Genomic DNA, 18,080 nt, shown 5'->3' on the forward strand with positions numbered 1-18,080 from the left:
TTATATCGCCATAACTCACAATACAACACGACAGGTACACAACTAGATGCGGAATATTCGAATACTGAGAGACATTGTAAATCAATACTGATCTGGAGCAAGAAATAAATGTGGTCCATACATATAATCAGTCAAATATAAAAATCATATTGAAAACTTTATATTCTCAAAATAACAGCAAGTAGGCTTGCCCCTAAACAATTCGAACCGTGCATGCTAAAATAGAATATTCTTGAATGATGACATTCAAGAACATTAAGATAAGCCGAAGTTTTTGTTTGTTTTTTGTTTGCAGCAATTCGTGATATTCCAACGTTTTTGCCGTTATGGTGAATTATCTGGGATACCAAAACAATAGGTGAGGAGACGTCGAAATAACAGGAGGGCTGGGGACTTGAAAACATCAGGAGCGGGGTGAAACAAACAACAGGGGCTAGGGACATACCTGAAAACATCAGGAGCGGGGTAAAACAAACAACATGTATTGGGGACAGACTTGAAATTATTAGGAGTGGGGTATAATAAAACAACAGGTACTATGGACAGACTTGAAAACATCAGGAGCGGGGTAAAACAAACAACAGGGGCTTGGGACAGACTTGAAAACATCAGGAGCGGGGTAAAACAAACAACAGGTATTGGGGACAGATTTGAAAACTTCAGGAGTGAGGTACAATAAAACAACAGGTATTGGGGACAGATTTGAAAACATCAGGAGTGGGGTACATCAAAACAACAGGAGTTGATAGTAACAAAGCAACAAGAGCTGGCTGATGAATAACATAGGGAGCTGAAGTACGACAAAACAACAGAGATCGCAGTGTTTTAAGAAGTAATCGATTGTATCCAGATACAGTAGCTTCTTTATGCATCAAAAGATAGAATAGCTATGACTAATTAGTTTTGATGAATTAATTATGATTAGCAGAAAGGCAAGATGTGATAATTAGCATATATATAAGACAATATAACTAGGACATGAACATAAGATAGTTGTTTACGGAGTTTACGAGGGCATGAACATAAAATGGGTGTTTACGGAGTTAACGAGGGCAAGAACATCAAATGGGTGTTAACGGAGATTACGAGGGCATGAACATAAAATGGGTGTTTACGGAGTTAACGAGGGCAAGAACATCAAATGGGTGTTTATCGAGGTTACGAGGACAAGAAAATAAAATGGGCGTTTACGGAGTTTACGAGGGCAAGAACATACGGAGTTAACAAGTGTATGGACATAAAATAGGCTTTGACAGAGATTACGAGGGCAAGAACATAAAATGGTTGTTTATGAAGTTAAGGGGCATTGACAAAAATGGGTGTTTACGGAGTTAATGAGGGCATGAACATAAAATGGTTGTTTATGAAGTTAAGGGGCAATGACATAAAGTAGGTGTTTACGGACTTAACAAGGGTATGGACATAAAAATAGGCTTTGACAGAGTTTACGAGGGCAAGGACATCAAATGGTTGTTTATGAAGTTAAGGGGCATTGACATAAAATGGGTGTTTACGGAGTTAATGAGGGCATGAACATAAAATCGGCTTTGACGGACTTAATGAGGCATGACCATAAAATAGGTGTTTACGGACTTAAAAGGGTATGGACATAAAATGAGTGTTATTGGAGTCCAAAGAAAAGTGAAAAGGGGAATAAAAAAGTCGTCCTGATCACCTTGGTCAAATCAAAGAAATAATAAATAGTTACCTTGATATTCTTGTAGAACAAAATACGATTGGATGATGAGACTAGAAAATAAAATCTCAAAAACGATAAAAGTGTATTACAACTGATCAAAATACTTAAACCGTGCCTTTGATTAATTCTAAAATCAATGCGGTTGTATTCAAAATGTTATTTATAAGCAAAGTAAAAATATCTGTAAAACCAAACAAAGTGAACGTTAGATAAAGCGAGTGTTTCCGGGAGATGTGACAACAGGCGTGGTGTTCCTCGCTGCACACAACAAGTAAGTCATTTTCCAAGAATTATGGTGATTATATCTACCGAGAGACAGTGAATTACTGTATATGGAAGATGAATTAGAAACAGAAAATATCCGCAAAGCCAACACACAGTGGTAAAGCAAAAACAGTCTTTCCAATTGTTCTTGCGACTTAAACAGAAGTTTGAATAAAAAGGAATGTGCATTTCGCAGAAATTCTGAAACACACACTTATATATATATATATATAACTTTCTTTTAATAAATAACTGATAAATAGTAAAATCTGGAGCTTTTTGAAAATAACAGCCTTGTCAATACACGTTATACCATGTTTTCATTCCTCTGGAGGTTTTTATTCCTCTTGGGGATGTTTTCATTCCTCTGGAGGTTTTCATTCCTCTGGGGGATGTTTTCATTCCTCTGTGGATGTTTTTATTCCTCTGGAGGTTTTCATTCCTCTGGGGGGTGTGTTCATTCCTCTGGGGGAGGTTTTCATTCCTCTGGGGATGTTTTTATTCCTCTGGAGGTTTTCATTCCTCTGGGGGGTGTTTTCATTCCTCTGAGGGTTTTCCGATAGCGACGGTCAGTAGGTCAACGGGATGTTTACACTGATCACGTTCTGTCCCGGAATCAGGAAACAGATCTACGTGTCTTTTGACTTTAAACATACTTTATTGCCAAGTCTTTCCAACTTATGGACGCCCTCTCCCTCTCACACATCTTTTGGTGATAAACTATTTATTGTCTTAAAAATCAGTTTACCTAAATTTATTACAATATATTTTTAAAGAACAATAGCATACCTTAAAACTTATATATCTAACATCAATTTCCGAAATCTAATAATTATATTGATGTAAAGTATAGGTAGTGATGTCCATATTTCGATGTTATCTACAAATACTGTTAAAAGTCGATATTTCCAGCTTCCCTAATTTCTGGATTCAGTTGACCGTACATTATAGATGATCACTTTGTGATCTAACTATATACCAAGTTTGGACTAATACTTTTTAACTTTGATAAATGAAATGTTGATGACACCGTAGTCTCGCTGAAAACGTAGTCTCGCTTACGCGACTTTTTGTGGGTTTTTTTTTCGATGCAGATCATAATGTTACTTAATCTGTAAACGATTTGATTTTATATTTAGCTTCTTAAAACAAGACGTTTTATTTAGTATAAATGCCTGAAAAATGGTACACTTTGGAAATTTGTGACGTAATTAAACAAAATGCTACCCAAGACAAATACGTCATGTAATACAACGTGTTACAAGGCACTTCTGGCTGAAGAGAAAGTCGCAATTGATATAAACAATATAATATGTAAGTAAACCAACACAAAACCAGTATCAATTGTGAGATAACAGGAAATCTTGAGAAATGATTTTTTCTTCCTCACAAAAAAGACATATGGACTGGGGGTTGAGATATGACTACATAGCGGACTACTATGATCTCATACATTAGTACTAGTGTCGGTAGGACACGTCAAGTATGGACGCCACCCCGACAGATCCGTTCTGACCACCGTGACTTACAGCCTACATCGCATGTCTGTCAGTGGTCAATCTCGACCGACAGACGGAAATATGGCCAGAACAATTAATACACTCTCCTAAATAGGTGGTGTGGCCAGACGGTCACTCGGTAAATCTGGCGGTAAAGGGCCAGTCTGGACAAGAGAGGAGTCATCGCCCTGCTCTACACAGCACGGAAGCGTTTCAGTGAAAGTATCTGTATCAGAATCGCTACAATTTGATCTCGGTAACGATAAGCGACACAAATACAAATTGTTAATATCATATTTAAACACGCCGAACCAGGAACGTACATAGATGTATATACGACCCTGGCCGATCAAAAAGTATAAATTTGCACCATACAGCTATTTCGACCTTCTAGGGGAGAGATGTAAGGACCACTAAATTGTGGAAATTCAGAAAAATACAAGCGGGCTTGTTAAACTAGTGAAAATAAAAATGTGCCTGAATGTTAAACTCGTGAAAATAATAATTGATCTGAATGTTACACTCGTGAAAAATAAAATGGGCCTGAATGTTAAACTCGTGAAAAATAAAATGGGCCTGATTGTTAAATCAGTGAAAATAAAAATGGGCCCGATTGTTAAATCAGTGAAAATAAAAATGGGCCCGATTGTTAAATCAGTGAAAATAAAAGTATTGTATGTCGATTTTAATGTTATAACTGAGAGGAGTTCCTGTATTTTATACTAGACCTCAAACAAATAATCTTTATGTTATACGAAACGACACATACTAAATGCAGAATGTTGTTAGTTTAATAGTAATAGCTAGTTGCATTGTTCAAATTTTCTTTTTGATATAAATCATTATACATTACCAATTGAAGAAAGTCAAATCAGGTCACATGATTGTATTTTCCGAGACACGAGTACAATGACAGGAGATGTGATCTAATAACCATGGTTTTACATTAATATTTCTCTAGGTTACACCAGGGACGTGTAATAAGATATCTATATATGTCCCTGGTTACACACCTCAGCAGTGTTACCTGTAGTAAACAATTATGAAACTTTGTACATGGACGGTTGCAATGATATGATTTAAACAGTTTTTGTCCAAGAAAATCATAGTCTAGACACTTACAAAATTCATCTTCTATTTCGGTAGAGCATATATACCGTTAATATGTTTGTTATTCTGAATTTTTAATTAATATGTAGCTTAATGAGGAATACGAGTGTTACATTGTTAGTAAAAACCTTGAATATCTTGTTACTATACTAGACTTTACCTGGGTACATGTTTGTTTGTATTGGCAGGTGTCAACATCTGCTGGGCTAATATATCAGTTAGAATTAATTTGTTTGTCAATAACAGAAATATGAGCCACACAGATCTATAAAATGATTATTTAAATGAGATACGTGATGGGATACTACTAATGATAAACAGACTAAACGACATTGAATTGATCTCACAGTCTTAAATAGGTTAGGTATCCAACCACATTTAACATTCTGACAAAATTATTAAGATTCAGTTACATATATAAACAAAGTTGCTGGGATTAATTCATCCGTAGATATTGCAACCCCCCCCCCCCCCCCCTAAATAACAGTTTGGAATTCTGACCAGTGTTCACTGCAATACTGTTTAAAAATAATGAATGTCGCGATGAATTCGGGATTTATCTTATTGTGACAATAACATGATAATTATACAAATAAGGACAAAAACATATCCTATATACTAAATACGAGCCGAATTAACCATTCAACCAGAACAGTAATTAATGACATCAGGGAACATCTGTTGATACACCCTTTTATCGATAGGTGGTTTTTATGTGGACGTTTACAGAAGTCATCTAGTGTAGAATATTTACAGTAGTTCAATCTTCATTACTTGGACCACAGGGACATGTCTAGTCTTATATATATATAAAGCCAGAAATGTAGCCCCTGTGCTTAGACAGTTATTCTTAGTAATCGGTTATAAAGACAATACCAATCCAGTACGGAAGTTGAAATGGTTGAAATACCAGCAATTATTTAGGACTTTATTGAAGCGGACATTAATATCAGAACAGAGAATATCACACCGTCTCAATGCTTATATTTAACGACAACTGTTGTTAACATAGAATGTTTTTTTCAAACTCTGATAACTGTCAACTCCGCTGCGATGTTCTGTATCAAATCGTACAGATACTTTGTATCAAATCGTACAGATACTTTGTATCAAATCTTACAGATACTTTGTATCAAATAACAGATACCTGCTATAGTGGAACTTCGTTAACTCGAACTCGACGGGACCACGAGAAAACTTCGAGTTATTCTAGTGTTCGAATTAAGCGAGTTGTTATTTTTGTCGATATTTGTCAACATTATATGATCAGTATAACTCTGTCACTCACCAGTTTAGTGTAAAGACTGGTCAATACATACTTCGTGACAATATAGGGATAAATTGTATCATTTTGTAGATACATTGTAGCAAGCTAAGGATACATTTTTTTGCTTTATTGAAACTTTGTATTACTTAAAAAGCCTTTGTGTCATTTTAAAAGAAATTCCGTTACTTTCAAGATCCTTTCACATTTTTACAGAAACTTTGTATGACTACGTATCCTCAGAGACCTAGTATATAGGTCTCTGGTATCCTGTCATTTTACTAAAACTCTGAATTACTCAACGGAACCTTTGTCATTTTGGATAATTTGAACCAGTGTACTTGAATTATTTTATCACTCGCCAAACAGATAGGCTGACCCTCTCTAGAATCACAAATAGAAATAAAACTGGAATTTAAATTTCTTCGGATATGGCTGCTTTCAAGCTAGGGAGATTACATTATTTTAGAATTACCTCGGTCGATCAAGGGTGTGGTCAAGGGGAAACAACTCGATTTAATCACAGCACATAACAAAAATGTTGTAGTCGGACTAATTTTATTAGCAAATTGAAAGAAAAAGAGCCCATCACTCCAAAAGGCGACATATATTGTTGCAAAATGTATTGATATTTACAGTAGATATAGGTACACCAAATAGTCACAGGATTATTACGGCCAACAAAAAGATGCATGTTGATAAACGAGAAGATACTTATTTAGATACTCATTTTACATTTGTACCTCTAAACCAAACATGTCTACTTATCTTAATTTTTTTCAAATAAAATGTATGCATAGTTTGACTAATTTACTCAGTATGTTTTCATAGCATGCAACAATTATGAAAGTAAAACAAGAGGCCCATTGGGCCTTAACGGTCACCTGAGTTTTGAAATATTAAAGTTAACTTAATTGACACTTTTTGGCCCCCCGCCCATCACCCCAGGGGGTCAGTCAGGGCCAACATGTGCATACCATCAAACTGTCATCCAATGCTAATAATGTCAACAAAGTTAGAATGAATTCCAATAGAAATCAAACAAAAGACTGTCAAAAATGTGATTTCCCTATGTAAACTATTGTAAAGTTTACCTCCTCCCTAGGGGCAAACATGAGACCCCAGGGTCATGAAATTCACAATTTTTGTAAAACACCTTAAGACCCTTCCATCTATGAAGAGTATATATGACCATATAGATCACACTTTTGGATGAACTTTGGCCATGGATGCTTCCTGCCAAAATTAATCGAATTTGGTTCAGTGGTTTAGGAGAAGAAGGCGAAAATGTAAATTGTTTACGAACGCACAACGAACGATGGACAACGGTCAAAAGGCTTTAGAAAATGTCCCTTGAGACTGTGTCTCAGGTGACCTAATAACGCTACTGGTCATTCAGACATTTTGAATAACATCAATGTTTCATTACTACCATAAATGCCATTTCACTTTGAATGGGAATACACTCTTCCTAACACACGATAATAACTCTTTACTATACATGTATATGTATAACGTAGCTACCAAAATGAATATAAAAAACTCCACAAAAACTTAAATTTCTATGATACGAGTATTTTCTAAAAGAGTTATACCGGTAATCAAAACTTAATGCCGAACACCTTTAAATCACATTGTGTTTATAACTTAAATGTCTTTGGCCACTTAATACCATACACACCTTTAGTATGTCATACATGTTGGCATAGTACCTTTATAGGTAATTTTTTTTTCCTGATTATATCATATTTATGTAGACTTTATAATCACCTGTTACACTAGTTATAGAAGAGATTTTGTCCAAATATTCTGACTCCTCTTCAATCAAATCTATTGGAACAAGATGATATTGATGGAGAAGAAAAAATATTTTAATTGGGGTTTATTTCATTACAATAAATTACTGTAAAGTGATGACTACCTACACTGCGGCCAGTACAGAATACTTGATCCGGTGAAACATGGTCTGATTAACTCCCGTTACAATACAAACATCTGTATAAATACATCACAACATTTATCTGTGCTGGAGACGCTTGAATAGTGAATATAAAGTATTTGTACAATAAAACATAAACTTCAACACAGGTGTTTTACATTACAACATCAAAGCATTGACAGAATGTATACATAAAAATATCACACAGGTCCTCAAAATACCAAGATGACAGCTCTGTATTCCTGTCGACTTTGAAATATGTAAATAACAGTATGGGTTTTGTTTTTGCCTCAGTTTTTTCAAAACAAGCTTTTGGCATAACAACTGATATATATATATCCTAATCTGCACAAAAATCATCTGATCTCTGTAAACAGCCCTATGGAACTAGAGATGTATAAGATATGTGTCCTCTGATGGAATGATGTACGAGGACTACCGGCCAAATGACACATTCTGGCAATGAAGTATCAGAAACAGTAGTTGTGACGTCAATATAGTGATCTAGGAGCTAGGTGATAGAGTAAACTATCCAACTGTTTAGGATTTCTATCTAGGGGATATTTCATGTGTGTTCAAAAACCTCAGAAAAAATTGTAGACCTCCTTTACAAATTAATACCTTATACTGCATATTTTAATCAGCTTTTTCTTCTGCGCTAATAAACTGTGTGTAAAAAAAGGTGTAGAAAGTTGTCGAGAGAAATACAGAAGTAAAATCTGACATGTTGAGAATACGTTTTGAATAACATCATACAAAGATGATGACGTATAGGTACGTATCGACTTAGTCATGCACTTATGTAGTTGTGCACTGACACTCATGTAATCCCGACACACAGACGTAATCCCGACACACAGACGTAATCCCGACAAACAGACGTAATCCCGACACGACGTAATCCCGACACACAGACATAATCCCGACACAGACGTAATCCCGACACACAGACAAAATCCAGACACACAGACGTAATCCCGACACAGATGTAATCCCGACACACAGACGTAATCCCGACACAGAGACGTAATCCCGACACAGACGTAATCCCGACACAGACGTAATCCTGACACACAGACGTAATCCCGACACAGACGTAATCCCGACACAGATGCTGACACAGACGCTGCTGACCCAATCACACAGGTGCTAACGTAGTACCCATTCAATATGGTCCAAGGGGAATAACTCATTCTAAACACTTAACAAACTTAAATTGATATTTTGTTCATTTATAAAATATGAGTGAAAGTTTGACATTTAGAAAGTACCCATACAAATCAGTTGATCTTGTTTTCGAAGCCCATTATGTTGTAAAAACACAAGAATTAAAATGTTAATGCAATCAAACACACACAATCTGAACACGCACAATGATTTCCTCCATATTTAACAACAAACATACAGACAGTTCAAATCAAATCAACATTTTCAGAGACTAGAAGTCTTCCACGGAACAGCATTACATTCCCCACGTATCTATCAACCCATGTATCCAGTCACATAACAAATTGCACAAAGATTATGAATGTATAGCTGACATCTTGTTGTATCCATGTCAGATAGTGCCAGTGTCTTGGTGATGGTATGGTCCGGTTGATTCTGTCTTGGTGATGGTATGGTCCGGTTGATTCTGTCTTTGTGATGGTATGGTCCGGTTGATTCTATCTTGGTGATGGTATGGTCCGGTTGATTCTATCCTCTATCCCCTGTTATATAACTTCAGGTAGCTACTTATTTCAGACCAGCAACAATTGTAATAAGTTTTTTTTAATTGCTAAATTGTAATCATTGATTACAATTCAAACTTTATTCTCAGACTTTTTTAGATCACTTGTTAATGATTAAAACAATGCTTCTTATAAGATAACTATTATTTTATTTACTAAACTTCATTTTATCCTGGTTTTTAACTCTTGAATAGTCATCAGATTGTATTTATTATCAATATCAATGACAGGACTGGATAGCAGGAAAACAGAATGGTGTCCCTAAAACAACTCATTCTGGTAGATTTGTAAAATGGCAATGTAAATATCAATGACAAAATGTTGCATATTATCTCTCATTAAAAAAGATTTTGTATTTTTTTTTTATATTTCCTCTGCAAGGAAAGGCATCTTCAACAAAACATATTATATAAACTATTCAACCAGAACATTACCTTATCTGCTAAAAGACTGAATAAGTACCAATATATATTAACAAAATTGTGTGATTAATACTATAGATAATATTGTATCACCTAGTCTTGGGACAGACATGATTTTGTGTTGATCAAATCCCCTACAAAGTTACAAATAGAAACATTTGTAAAAACTAAGCACTTTAAAAAAATGTATTTATTGAATATGAATCATTATATGACTTAATATTAATATAATTTAATTTGATTATGCATCAATATCTACATTTCTGTTCTAAACAAACCTACACTGCACCAACTCATATGGATATGAACCATTCAACCATAAAGTATGATAAATGTTTTGCAATCATCTTGACTTCAAGTTAATAATTTTGACTAGATGTCTGAAATATTTCTGTTTGATAGATGGAACTACAGAAAACAGCTTACCAGTAATATAAATGTTTTCAGGAATTCCATTCAAAATTTAATTAGGATACTTTTTAAATTGAAATAGGGTCTCTGTTTTACAAATGACCCAGTGTACAATGTAAACTCTACTAAATCAAAATAACCTGTTTGCATTGTACTTCCCAGGAGATATTCATATTGGGCGGTTGTATTTTTTCAGTTCTGTTGCGATTTGTTTTGATAAATCAAGTATACATGTCTTACAACTTGAACATAGTCTTATCAGATCACTGTAGTAGGCTGACAAAACACAACTGTCAGCCCATATGACCAGCCAAGAATCCAAGGACGTTTTGGAGATTTCATTATACTGGTCATAGAATGCTGTACTTTGGCATAAAAAGGACAGTATATATAACAGAATTAGAACAAGAAAATGATGATATACAAAATACATTCTTACACACAAACTTACCCTTACAACACATAGTATGTTAAAAGGCATAAAACAAGTCTATAAATTTATTAGTTAACTTGAAGATAATTTACATAAATCAATTCATAACTAAACAGTCAGAAAATCATTGTTCGAGAATATGTTATAAATACATGTTTAGTAAATAATTAATTATTATAAGCGATCTAGGGTGCTGGAAACTATCATATGGAGTATTAAAGGAGAGAACAATATACTCATTTCACTGACTGCAAATCGGCAACAACGTTTAACATGAATGTTCGGAATGTGTACGTAAGGGGAGATAAGTCCTTCCTCGTACAAAAAAACTGCAATGAATGAATAAATGGGTGTACATCTATTCATTTATAATATGTATTTATGATTGGCAAATGAAATGTATTCATGATTTAGAAAAATGTGATTCTACCAGGTGGGAATAACACCATAAAACGGTTTTTGAGACCGACTATTTGTAGTGAAGGTGAAACAGGAATGTAGTTTGGAAACGTTGGTACGGAAAAATGTCTACATCTATTAACTTTAAATGTCTATTGGCTGACTGGTCGTTCCAGATTTGGAATTACAACTCGTGTTAGATAAATGCCCATAGAATACCTAAAAAGAGCAATTTTGTATACAGAGATTTGAAATATTTGAAAATACCACAAAACAATTTATCAATTTGAAGGCAAGTCAATCACTACCTCTGTGAGAGGAAAGTTCATTTCTTAAACAGTTCCCCTACTTTATATTTTAAATTTTCAACTTTGAACCTGTCATTCTCCTACACTTTATTGAGATCAAAATATTAAATATTTACTGTCATTAAAAAGGAAACTGAGATTTGTTCACACAAACTGGTATACACATTCATTGACATTCTGAGTAATATCCTTGCTTTCCCTCTAATTTTATAAATATCACAAATAAACCATAATTCATCTGCCAAGAAGCTTCTCTTACACCACTTCTAGATTGATTTTCTTTCATCCAATTTTTCTCACGAGCACTAAGGAGAAGTGTTCACATCTGTGGTGCGAGACGGTAGATAAGGGCTATACACTTGTTACATAGTGTCCGTAGGATTGTCGGACACTGTGGCTTGTTGGTAAGGTATTCCACTGTCATACGCATCTCTGAGAACAGGGTCCTAAGGATAACGAAATAATCATAATTGTTACCAGTATGTTATCTCAAATTATCATGGTATAACTATATCTCATACCCTTTCACAATATTCAGGTATGTGTACTTAATCTCTTTTATCCTCTTTAAACTTTGAGATTTATAAATTCATTTCAAGGTACCAGTCTGTGGGCTGATGTCGAGTAATGCAACTAGGCTTACCAACATTTTAATCACGAATCTTGTATATAATAGTCATAAATCATACTGGTGATAAGATTTGGTTGGGTGCAATACTACCATTTTTTTTTTGACAACTTACCTGCAGTAGGGGTTCCTGCGAGATGAATATCTCAGGGTAAGAAATCTGTAGTAAATGATTGGCAGGAATAAACTGCATCTACCCCTGTAATAATTACATCAGAGAAATTAGACATACACTATGTAGACCAGTATAATACACAAATCAAAAACTAACTATAGACCTGTCACAGACAAGAACATTCAGCAAATTACAGTCCCTCACCCCACCTGAAATTATAGGCCAAGAACGTAAATAGGGGAGGTTACACAAGGAGTGGTTGTTGGATATGGAATTTATTTCACCTGAGTAGGTTATTTCTTTAAAGTTAAAGCTCATGTCTTTTGTAAATTTTGAAATATAACTTACGAGTGTGAAATAAATTTCATATCCAAAAATCACAAGTCGTGTGACCTGTTTCTACCACATTGATATCGACTTGAATCAATGGAGAACATGGCCAAATCTAATTTCGCATAAGCAAATAAGGTGTACAAGTGACAGCTGGGATCCAGTGATGTGATGTCATTCGATTATTGATGACATTAATAACGTTTGCAGTTTGGGTCAAAAGTCACTGTGTCAACCAATCAAACTGTGTTTAAGGTTTATTCCACGTGTGGTATAAACTGAATGCTATTCAACAGTTGTAATGATTTTTGCATGCCATGGTAGTTGAATAACACCCACCTATTGTGGCATGTAGGAACTAATTCTAAACCATGAATGTTTGACAGACCACCATATTCAGTAATTGCAATTGGTGATATCAATGTGAAAACACTCAGGAATATCACTATTAAATCATCATATGCGATACCAGAAGTTCAATGCAAGTGAACCCATGGCCAAAGTAATGAGCCCTTGGCCCGAGAAAAATGAACCCATGGCCCAAGTAAGATGAACCCATGGCCCAAGTAAGATGAATCCATGGCCCAAGTAAGATGAACCCATGGCTCAAGTAAGATGAACGCATGACCCAAGTAAGATGAACCTATGGCCTGAGAAAAATGAACCCATGGCCCAAGTCAAGATGAACCCATGGCCCAAGTAAGATGAACGATGGCCAAAGTAAGATGAAGCAACTAATTTTTGATACATGACATACCACCCCCACCATGCTCCAAGTATGTAGTTCCAGAGACAAGTAGTGTACACGTAGGAGATAGAGCCAGGACAAGGTAAAACATGGAAGAACAGACGAACACAACACAAATCTACAGTCCTCCCTGTTCCGAGAGGGGCACTAATAATTCAGAAATACTTTATAAATCTGTAAGATAAGTATAGACTTACGTAAACATCATAAAGACAATCGTCGGCATGATGAAGATCTCGGTACAGGCGACAAAGCGTAACACACTGACTTGTTGGCTCTGTAGCTTTTGGATGAGATTCCTAACAAACTGGAGAAATGTTGGTCCCATTATCTGTAACACAGGCAGAGGAAATATCATATTGAGGTCAGTTTGAAGTTTGTCAAAATCATATTAAGGTAAGTTTAAAGTTGGTCAATATCATAATGAGGTAAGTTTAACGTTTGTCAAAAGCTTTTGTGAAATATCATAATGAAGTAAGTTTAAAGTTTGTCAAAACCTTTTGTAACATTCGAGAAATTCAAGAATTGTCAAAAAAGCTTTCCTGCTTATAACTTACAAGTTCATGACTAAAATAAATATATTTCATATTGAAAATTCTATTCATAGATTTATTACATATACACATACCTACATAAATTCTCTATACTTTCCTTACGATAATACAATTTGAAAAGTTCAAATATAACAATGTATAATTGGTGATGTTCAGATTAATCTATTTAATTAACGATTAGTCATTTTACCTCTGACTATGACTAATCAATCATGATTTTTGTGATTTATCATGGTCTGACTATAACATGGAAATTTCAAGATTTACAACTGACTTCAACAATTATTAAATGAACAATATTGCTGATAAATTAAATTAAAATGCATTAAAATAAAATCTTAAAACATGTCCACAATATTTTCCCCTAATTTGGTTAATGATTTTGCAGACTTTTCCTTTTCTGTTCAGGATCGATCAATAATTGATCATCATTATCAATCGTTTAAGAAGTGGTGATGATGGATAATGAAATTTATAGTGATTACCAACACTAATGTATAATAGTATATGTTTGCTGCATGGGTACAAACATTCATTGTTTTCTGGTTTAACTTGTTTTCTCTTAAAAGTTTTACCACAAAACTATTTAGATACCCCTGGACATTGTCTGTTTTACCACCAAACTATTTAGATACCTCGGACATTGCCTGTTTTACCACAAAACTATTTAGATACCTCGGACATTGCCTGTTTTACCACAAAACTATTTAGATACCCCGGACATTGCCTGTTTTACCACAAAACTATTTAGATACCTCGGACCTGTATATAAGACAGGTTAGAAAGTATCAGCAGTACTATCTATACAAGAGAACACTGCAGTAGGTAACATATTTCTGATGTAGTAAATGTGTACTTACATTAAGAACATTCTTGGTATAATTACAGGCATGAAGTAATGCAAACAGAAATACTGGCATTAGTGCCACTGAGGATAAGTTAAGGAGAGATTCATATTGTATCGTTGGGTTTTTAAGCAATATAATCATTTTTAAATTGTATAAATTAAGATTGACTATAAAATATGATATTAACAATATGATATATCTTGCAGATCAAGTCTTAAGATTGGCCTTTTTCTCTGGACATTTATCAAGGTACACATGTTTTTTGTGTTTCACATTATGGCACTAAATTATACCTCTGATAACAAATACACAGAACTGGGAGAACTGTATGCCATGGGGTTACTAACAACAATGAAGTGAATGTTGGTTTAATCACAGCTATATTGTTTTGTAAATCTAGTGCCTGAAGACAAATAGATTGAAGGATACTGGTGATTGGGTAGCTGTTGAGGAAGATCAGGGAGAAAAAGAGATAGTGGCAACTGTCCTCCAGCATTAACATCTTGAGAAAAGCCATATTTAGCTGGAAGTTTGGAATCCGCTGGTGTAGGCGCAGGGCACTGGTAGCAGCATTGCTGATCAGAGCTCTCTGGTAGAAACCATGAGGACCACTTCTGTAAAGTAAATGATTTATTTTTTGCTATTTGTTTCAGTTCAAAACTAATTTACCAAATGTTAGTGTTTGTTTTCTACTTTCAAGGTATGATTTTATCTTGCAATATATATAGATCTAACATCACTAAATCGTAGATACGTCATTTGTCTTCAAGCTTTGTGTACCAAGGGAAACAATCCTGGCTATTCAATATGGCATGGCCTTAGCTTCCAGAATTGTCTATTTTTCATGAAAAAAGACACTTAAATTTTTTTTTTTAGTTCATTTCCAAATAAAATGTACAAATTACACAGGATTTTACAATTTATTGAAACTTGATATTGTCTGAAAAGCTATGTATAACATGTTCAAAGAAAAGTACAACACAAAAGTGTCCCATTCTTACCCTATTATTGGGATAAAAAAGAAGAATGTGCAAATGACAGTGAAGAGTCGGGTTAGCCACAGTCCAGCCTCAACCTTGTTGGATAACATGAAACCCTACAAATAAAGATAAGTCATTACAAATTAATTTAGCTATTGATAAATATAACCAGGTAATTTTATAATGATGTGAAGACACAGAATGTAATAATATACAGGATCTGAAAACTGTCGGCAAAAAAATATCAATCATAACTAATTATCATAAAAAATTAACAAACATCAATCATCATTTGGAAATTGGTAAGGTCATTACAGCCTTTGATTTTAAAAGGTCAGACAAGCAATTGTCCAGAAAGCTACACAACCTATTTAAAATTCTGGATGTTCAATTTTTACTCAGTTTTATTCAGTTGTGTACAGCAAAGTGCAAAAAATGATACTACCATATGAGAACAGTTTCAAGAGCTAAGTGTCTATTGTAAAGAACTTGTAGCTCAAGCATCAACACATACCATAACACTCTGTGGAGGAGGCGGGGGAGTAGGAGGAGCTTGGTCATTATTAGTATTGCCACTGCCGGTATCTGCCATCTGGGGAAAAATAAAAATGAATGATCTTAGAATGAATCACCTTAGAATGATCTTTGGAAATAGCATAAAGCAAAGCATTTCTACAGTCTAGGTTTCTCTTTCAGTCCAAGACAAAAAGCATGCACAATTTCCTAACAACATGGCCACCAACATTTCAGAACTTGTGATATTTATTGTGTATCAATGAGTTAATATATCAATCAACTGAAGACAAATTATGGAAACAATCAATATAAATTTGACACTATATATACTCTCTTTAATTTTGTGTATGCTATATCCTGATGGAAAAATATCAAACGCAATATGCTTTATCATAAATTTTACAGGAAATGCCTGGTACATTGGTACACTAAAAAGAGAGAGTGAATGTTTATAATTATATAAACTTGATGGACTGATGACAAGTAATGCTAGGATTCTAACGAGGAAGGCAATGTAACAGGAAAGTGAGCAGTGTGCCTCCACCCACAAATCATCAGCATTGACGTGTACGGCCCACTAGTATTCAGAAGAACCTAGGCTTGCCAGCTGTCTGCCCCTCGACTGATCAACCTACAAGCTAGCTATATGCAGTCCCCTATATAGTGAAAAGCTAGAAATCGACTGTTATTGTATCTATAAAACCTGTCACACTACTCCATACTTTTCAAAATGAGCTCAACCCCCAAAAACACTACATCTATATCTATATATGATACATTTTAGCAGACATAATATAACGTATTATGTGCCCCTGGTTGTAGTACCTGTTTCCGGTTTTAACACAACGGCCCAGATCCTAATGAAGCCTATCATTCTCCAGCAGTTACAATTGAAGGTGATGGGTCGTTTCGCCCCAAATCCTGTTCGCCTGAATTTCTCATTTTTTTCGTCAGGACATGGTATATATTTTTATATAAATTATCAAACAAGTTATTAAACATACCGAACATACATTTATTTCAAGGTTCTGTTTATTTATCACCAAAGGCAATGACTGACATACTAAGCCTAATATCTGGAAAACAAAACATCGCAACACACTAAAATGACTTTGATAAAACTTGAGTATGTGACTTAAAGCTTCTAAAATGAAAAGAAACAAATGTAACAGGAAAGCAATTGCAGATGAAGTTGTACCTCCACCGGTAGCCTGAGTTTCCTCTGGCCCCGACACAATGTCCTACATGGGATCGCTATGCTACCTAGCATAAAGCCCCCCCCCCCCCCCCCCCCCCCCCCCCCCCCTGTTACAGGCAATTATCATTATTATGTGGTTATAAAATGTTATATTTTATGAGCTAATTACCGGACTCGGGACACGCAACAAGATTTCATTTTTAGCTGTTTCTTAAGTATAATGAGTTCAGATTCAACTCAATATCAATATCTATTGTAGATGAATTGCTAATGATGCCTTTAAGTTTTATGACTGGTAAATGCATTGCCTAAAACAAAAGTCAGTTTACAGCTTTGTCGGGAACTGTGAGCTGCTGTTGAAGCCGCGCTTAATCTAATACATTAAAAGAAATTTAACAAAAGTGAGAGTCGTCACAAATAATAAGTATCAGTTTAGAAGGAAGTAAAACAAACATGAAGAATATCGACATTTACCTTTCTTTTGGTCTAATGCAACGTGATTTTCTGTAGATGATTCTAGCTAAAGACGTCTTTTTAATCTCCTTTATAGAAGAGTGAGTATTTTTCAAGAAGAATAAGAGTTGTTTCCCTTTGAACATCCAAGACCAAATGACGGACTACTAGATTTCTAATTCCAATCCGATTTGTTTATCTGTAGTGATATACACGTCTCTGGTTAAAGGCA

General features: G+C 34.8%; 1 protein-coding gene across 2 annotated transcripts; it reads right to left on the minus strand.

Annotated features, from left to right (window-relative positions):
• Window positions 1-6,377: 6,377 nt before the first annotated feature.
• LOC117329003 (transmembrane protein 33-like) lies at window positions 6,378-17,941 on the minus strand. Of its 2 annotated transcripts, none has more exons than XM_033886669.1 (8): window positions 17,870-17,941; window positions 16,196-16,273; window positions 15,703-15,797; window positions 15,131-15,315; window positions 14,714-14,781; window positions 13,497-13,630; window positions 12,222-12,305; window positions 6,378-11,924 (listed from the first exon to the last, which is right to left on the minus strand). In XM_033886669.1, exons 2-8 carry the CDS (start codon window positions 16,271-16,273, stop codon window positions 11,798-11,800), a joined length of 771 nt encoding a protein of 256 aa, XP_033742560.1. In that variant the 5' UTR covers window positions 17,870-17,941; the 3' UTR covers window positions 6,378-11,797. The 2 variants fall into 2 exon arrangements, with proteins under 2 accessions (XP_033742560.1, XP_033742561.1); XM_033886670.1 differs by lacking the exon at window positions 17,870-17,941 and adding an exon at window positions 17,023-17,131.
• Window positions 17,942-18,080: the final 139 nt, after the last annotated feature.

Source organism: Pecten maximus, chromosome 6 (genome assembly GCF_902652985.1).
Source record: "Pecten maximus chromosome 6, xPecMax1.1, whole genome shotgun sequence".
NCBI lineage: Eukaryota > Metazoa > Mollusca > Bivalvia > Pectinida > Pectinidae > Pecten > Pecten maximus.

Bases quoted from the DNA above. Each gene is read 5' to 3' on its own strand.
- LOC117329003 (XM_033886669.1), bottom strand. From the start codon at position 16,273: ATGGCAGATACCGGCAGTGGCAATACTAATAATGACCAAGCTCCTCCT. The intron at 14,782-15,130 runs GTATCCTTCAAT...ACTTATCCTCAG, and splicing joins CAACAGCTACCCAATCACCA to TGGCACTAATGCCAGTATTT. The intron at 11,925-12,221 runs GTAAGTTGTCAA...CGTTATCCTTAG, and splicing joins CGCAGGAACCCCTACTGCAG to GACCCTGTTCTCAGAGATGC.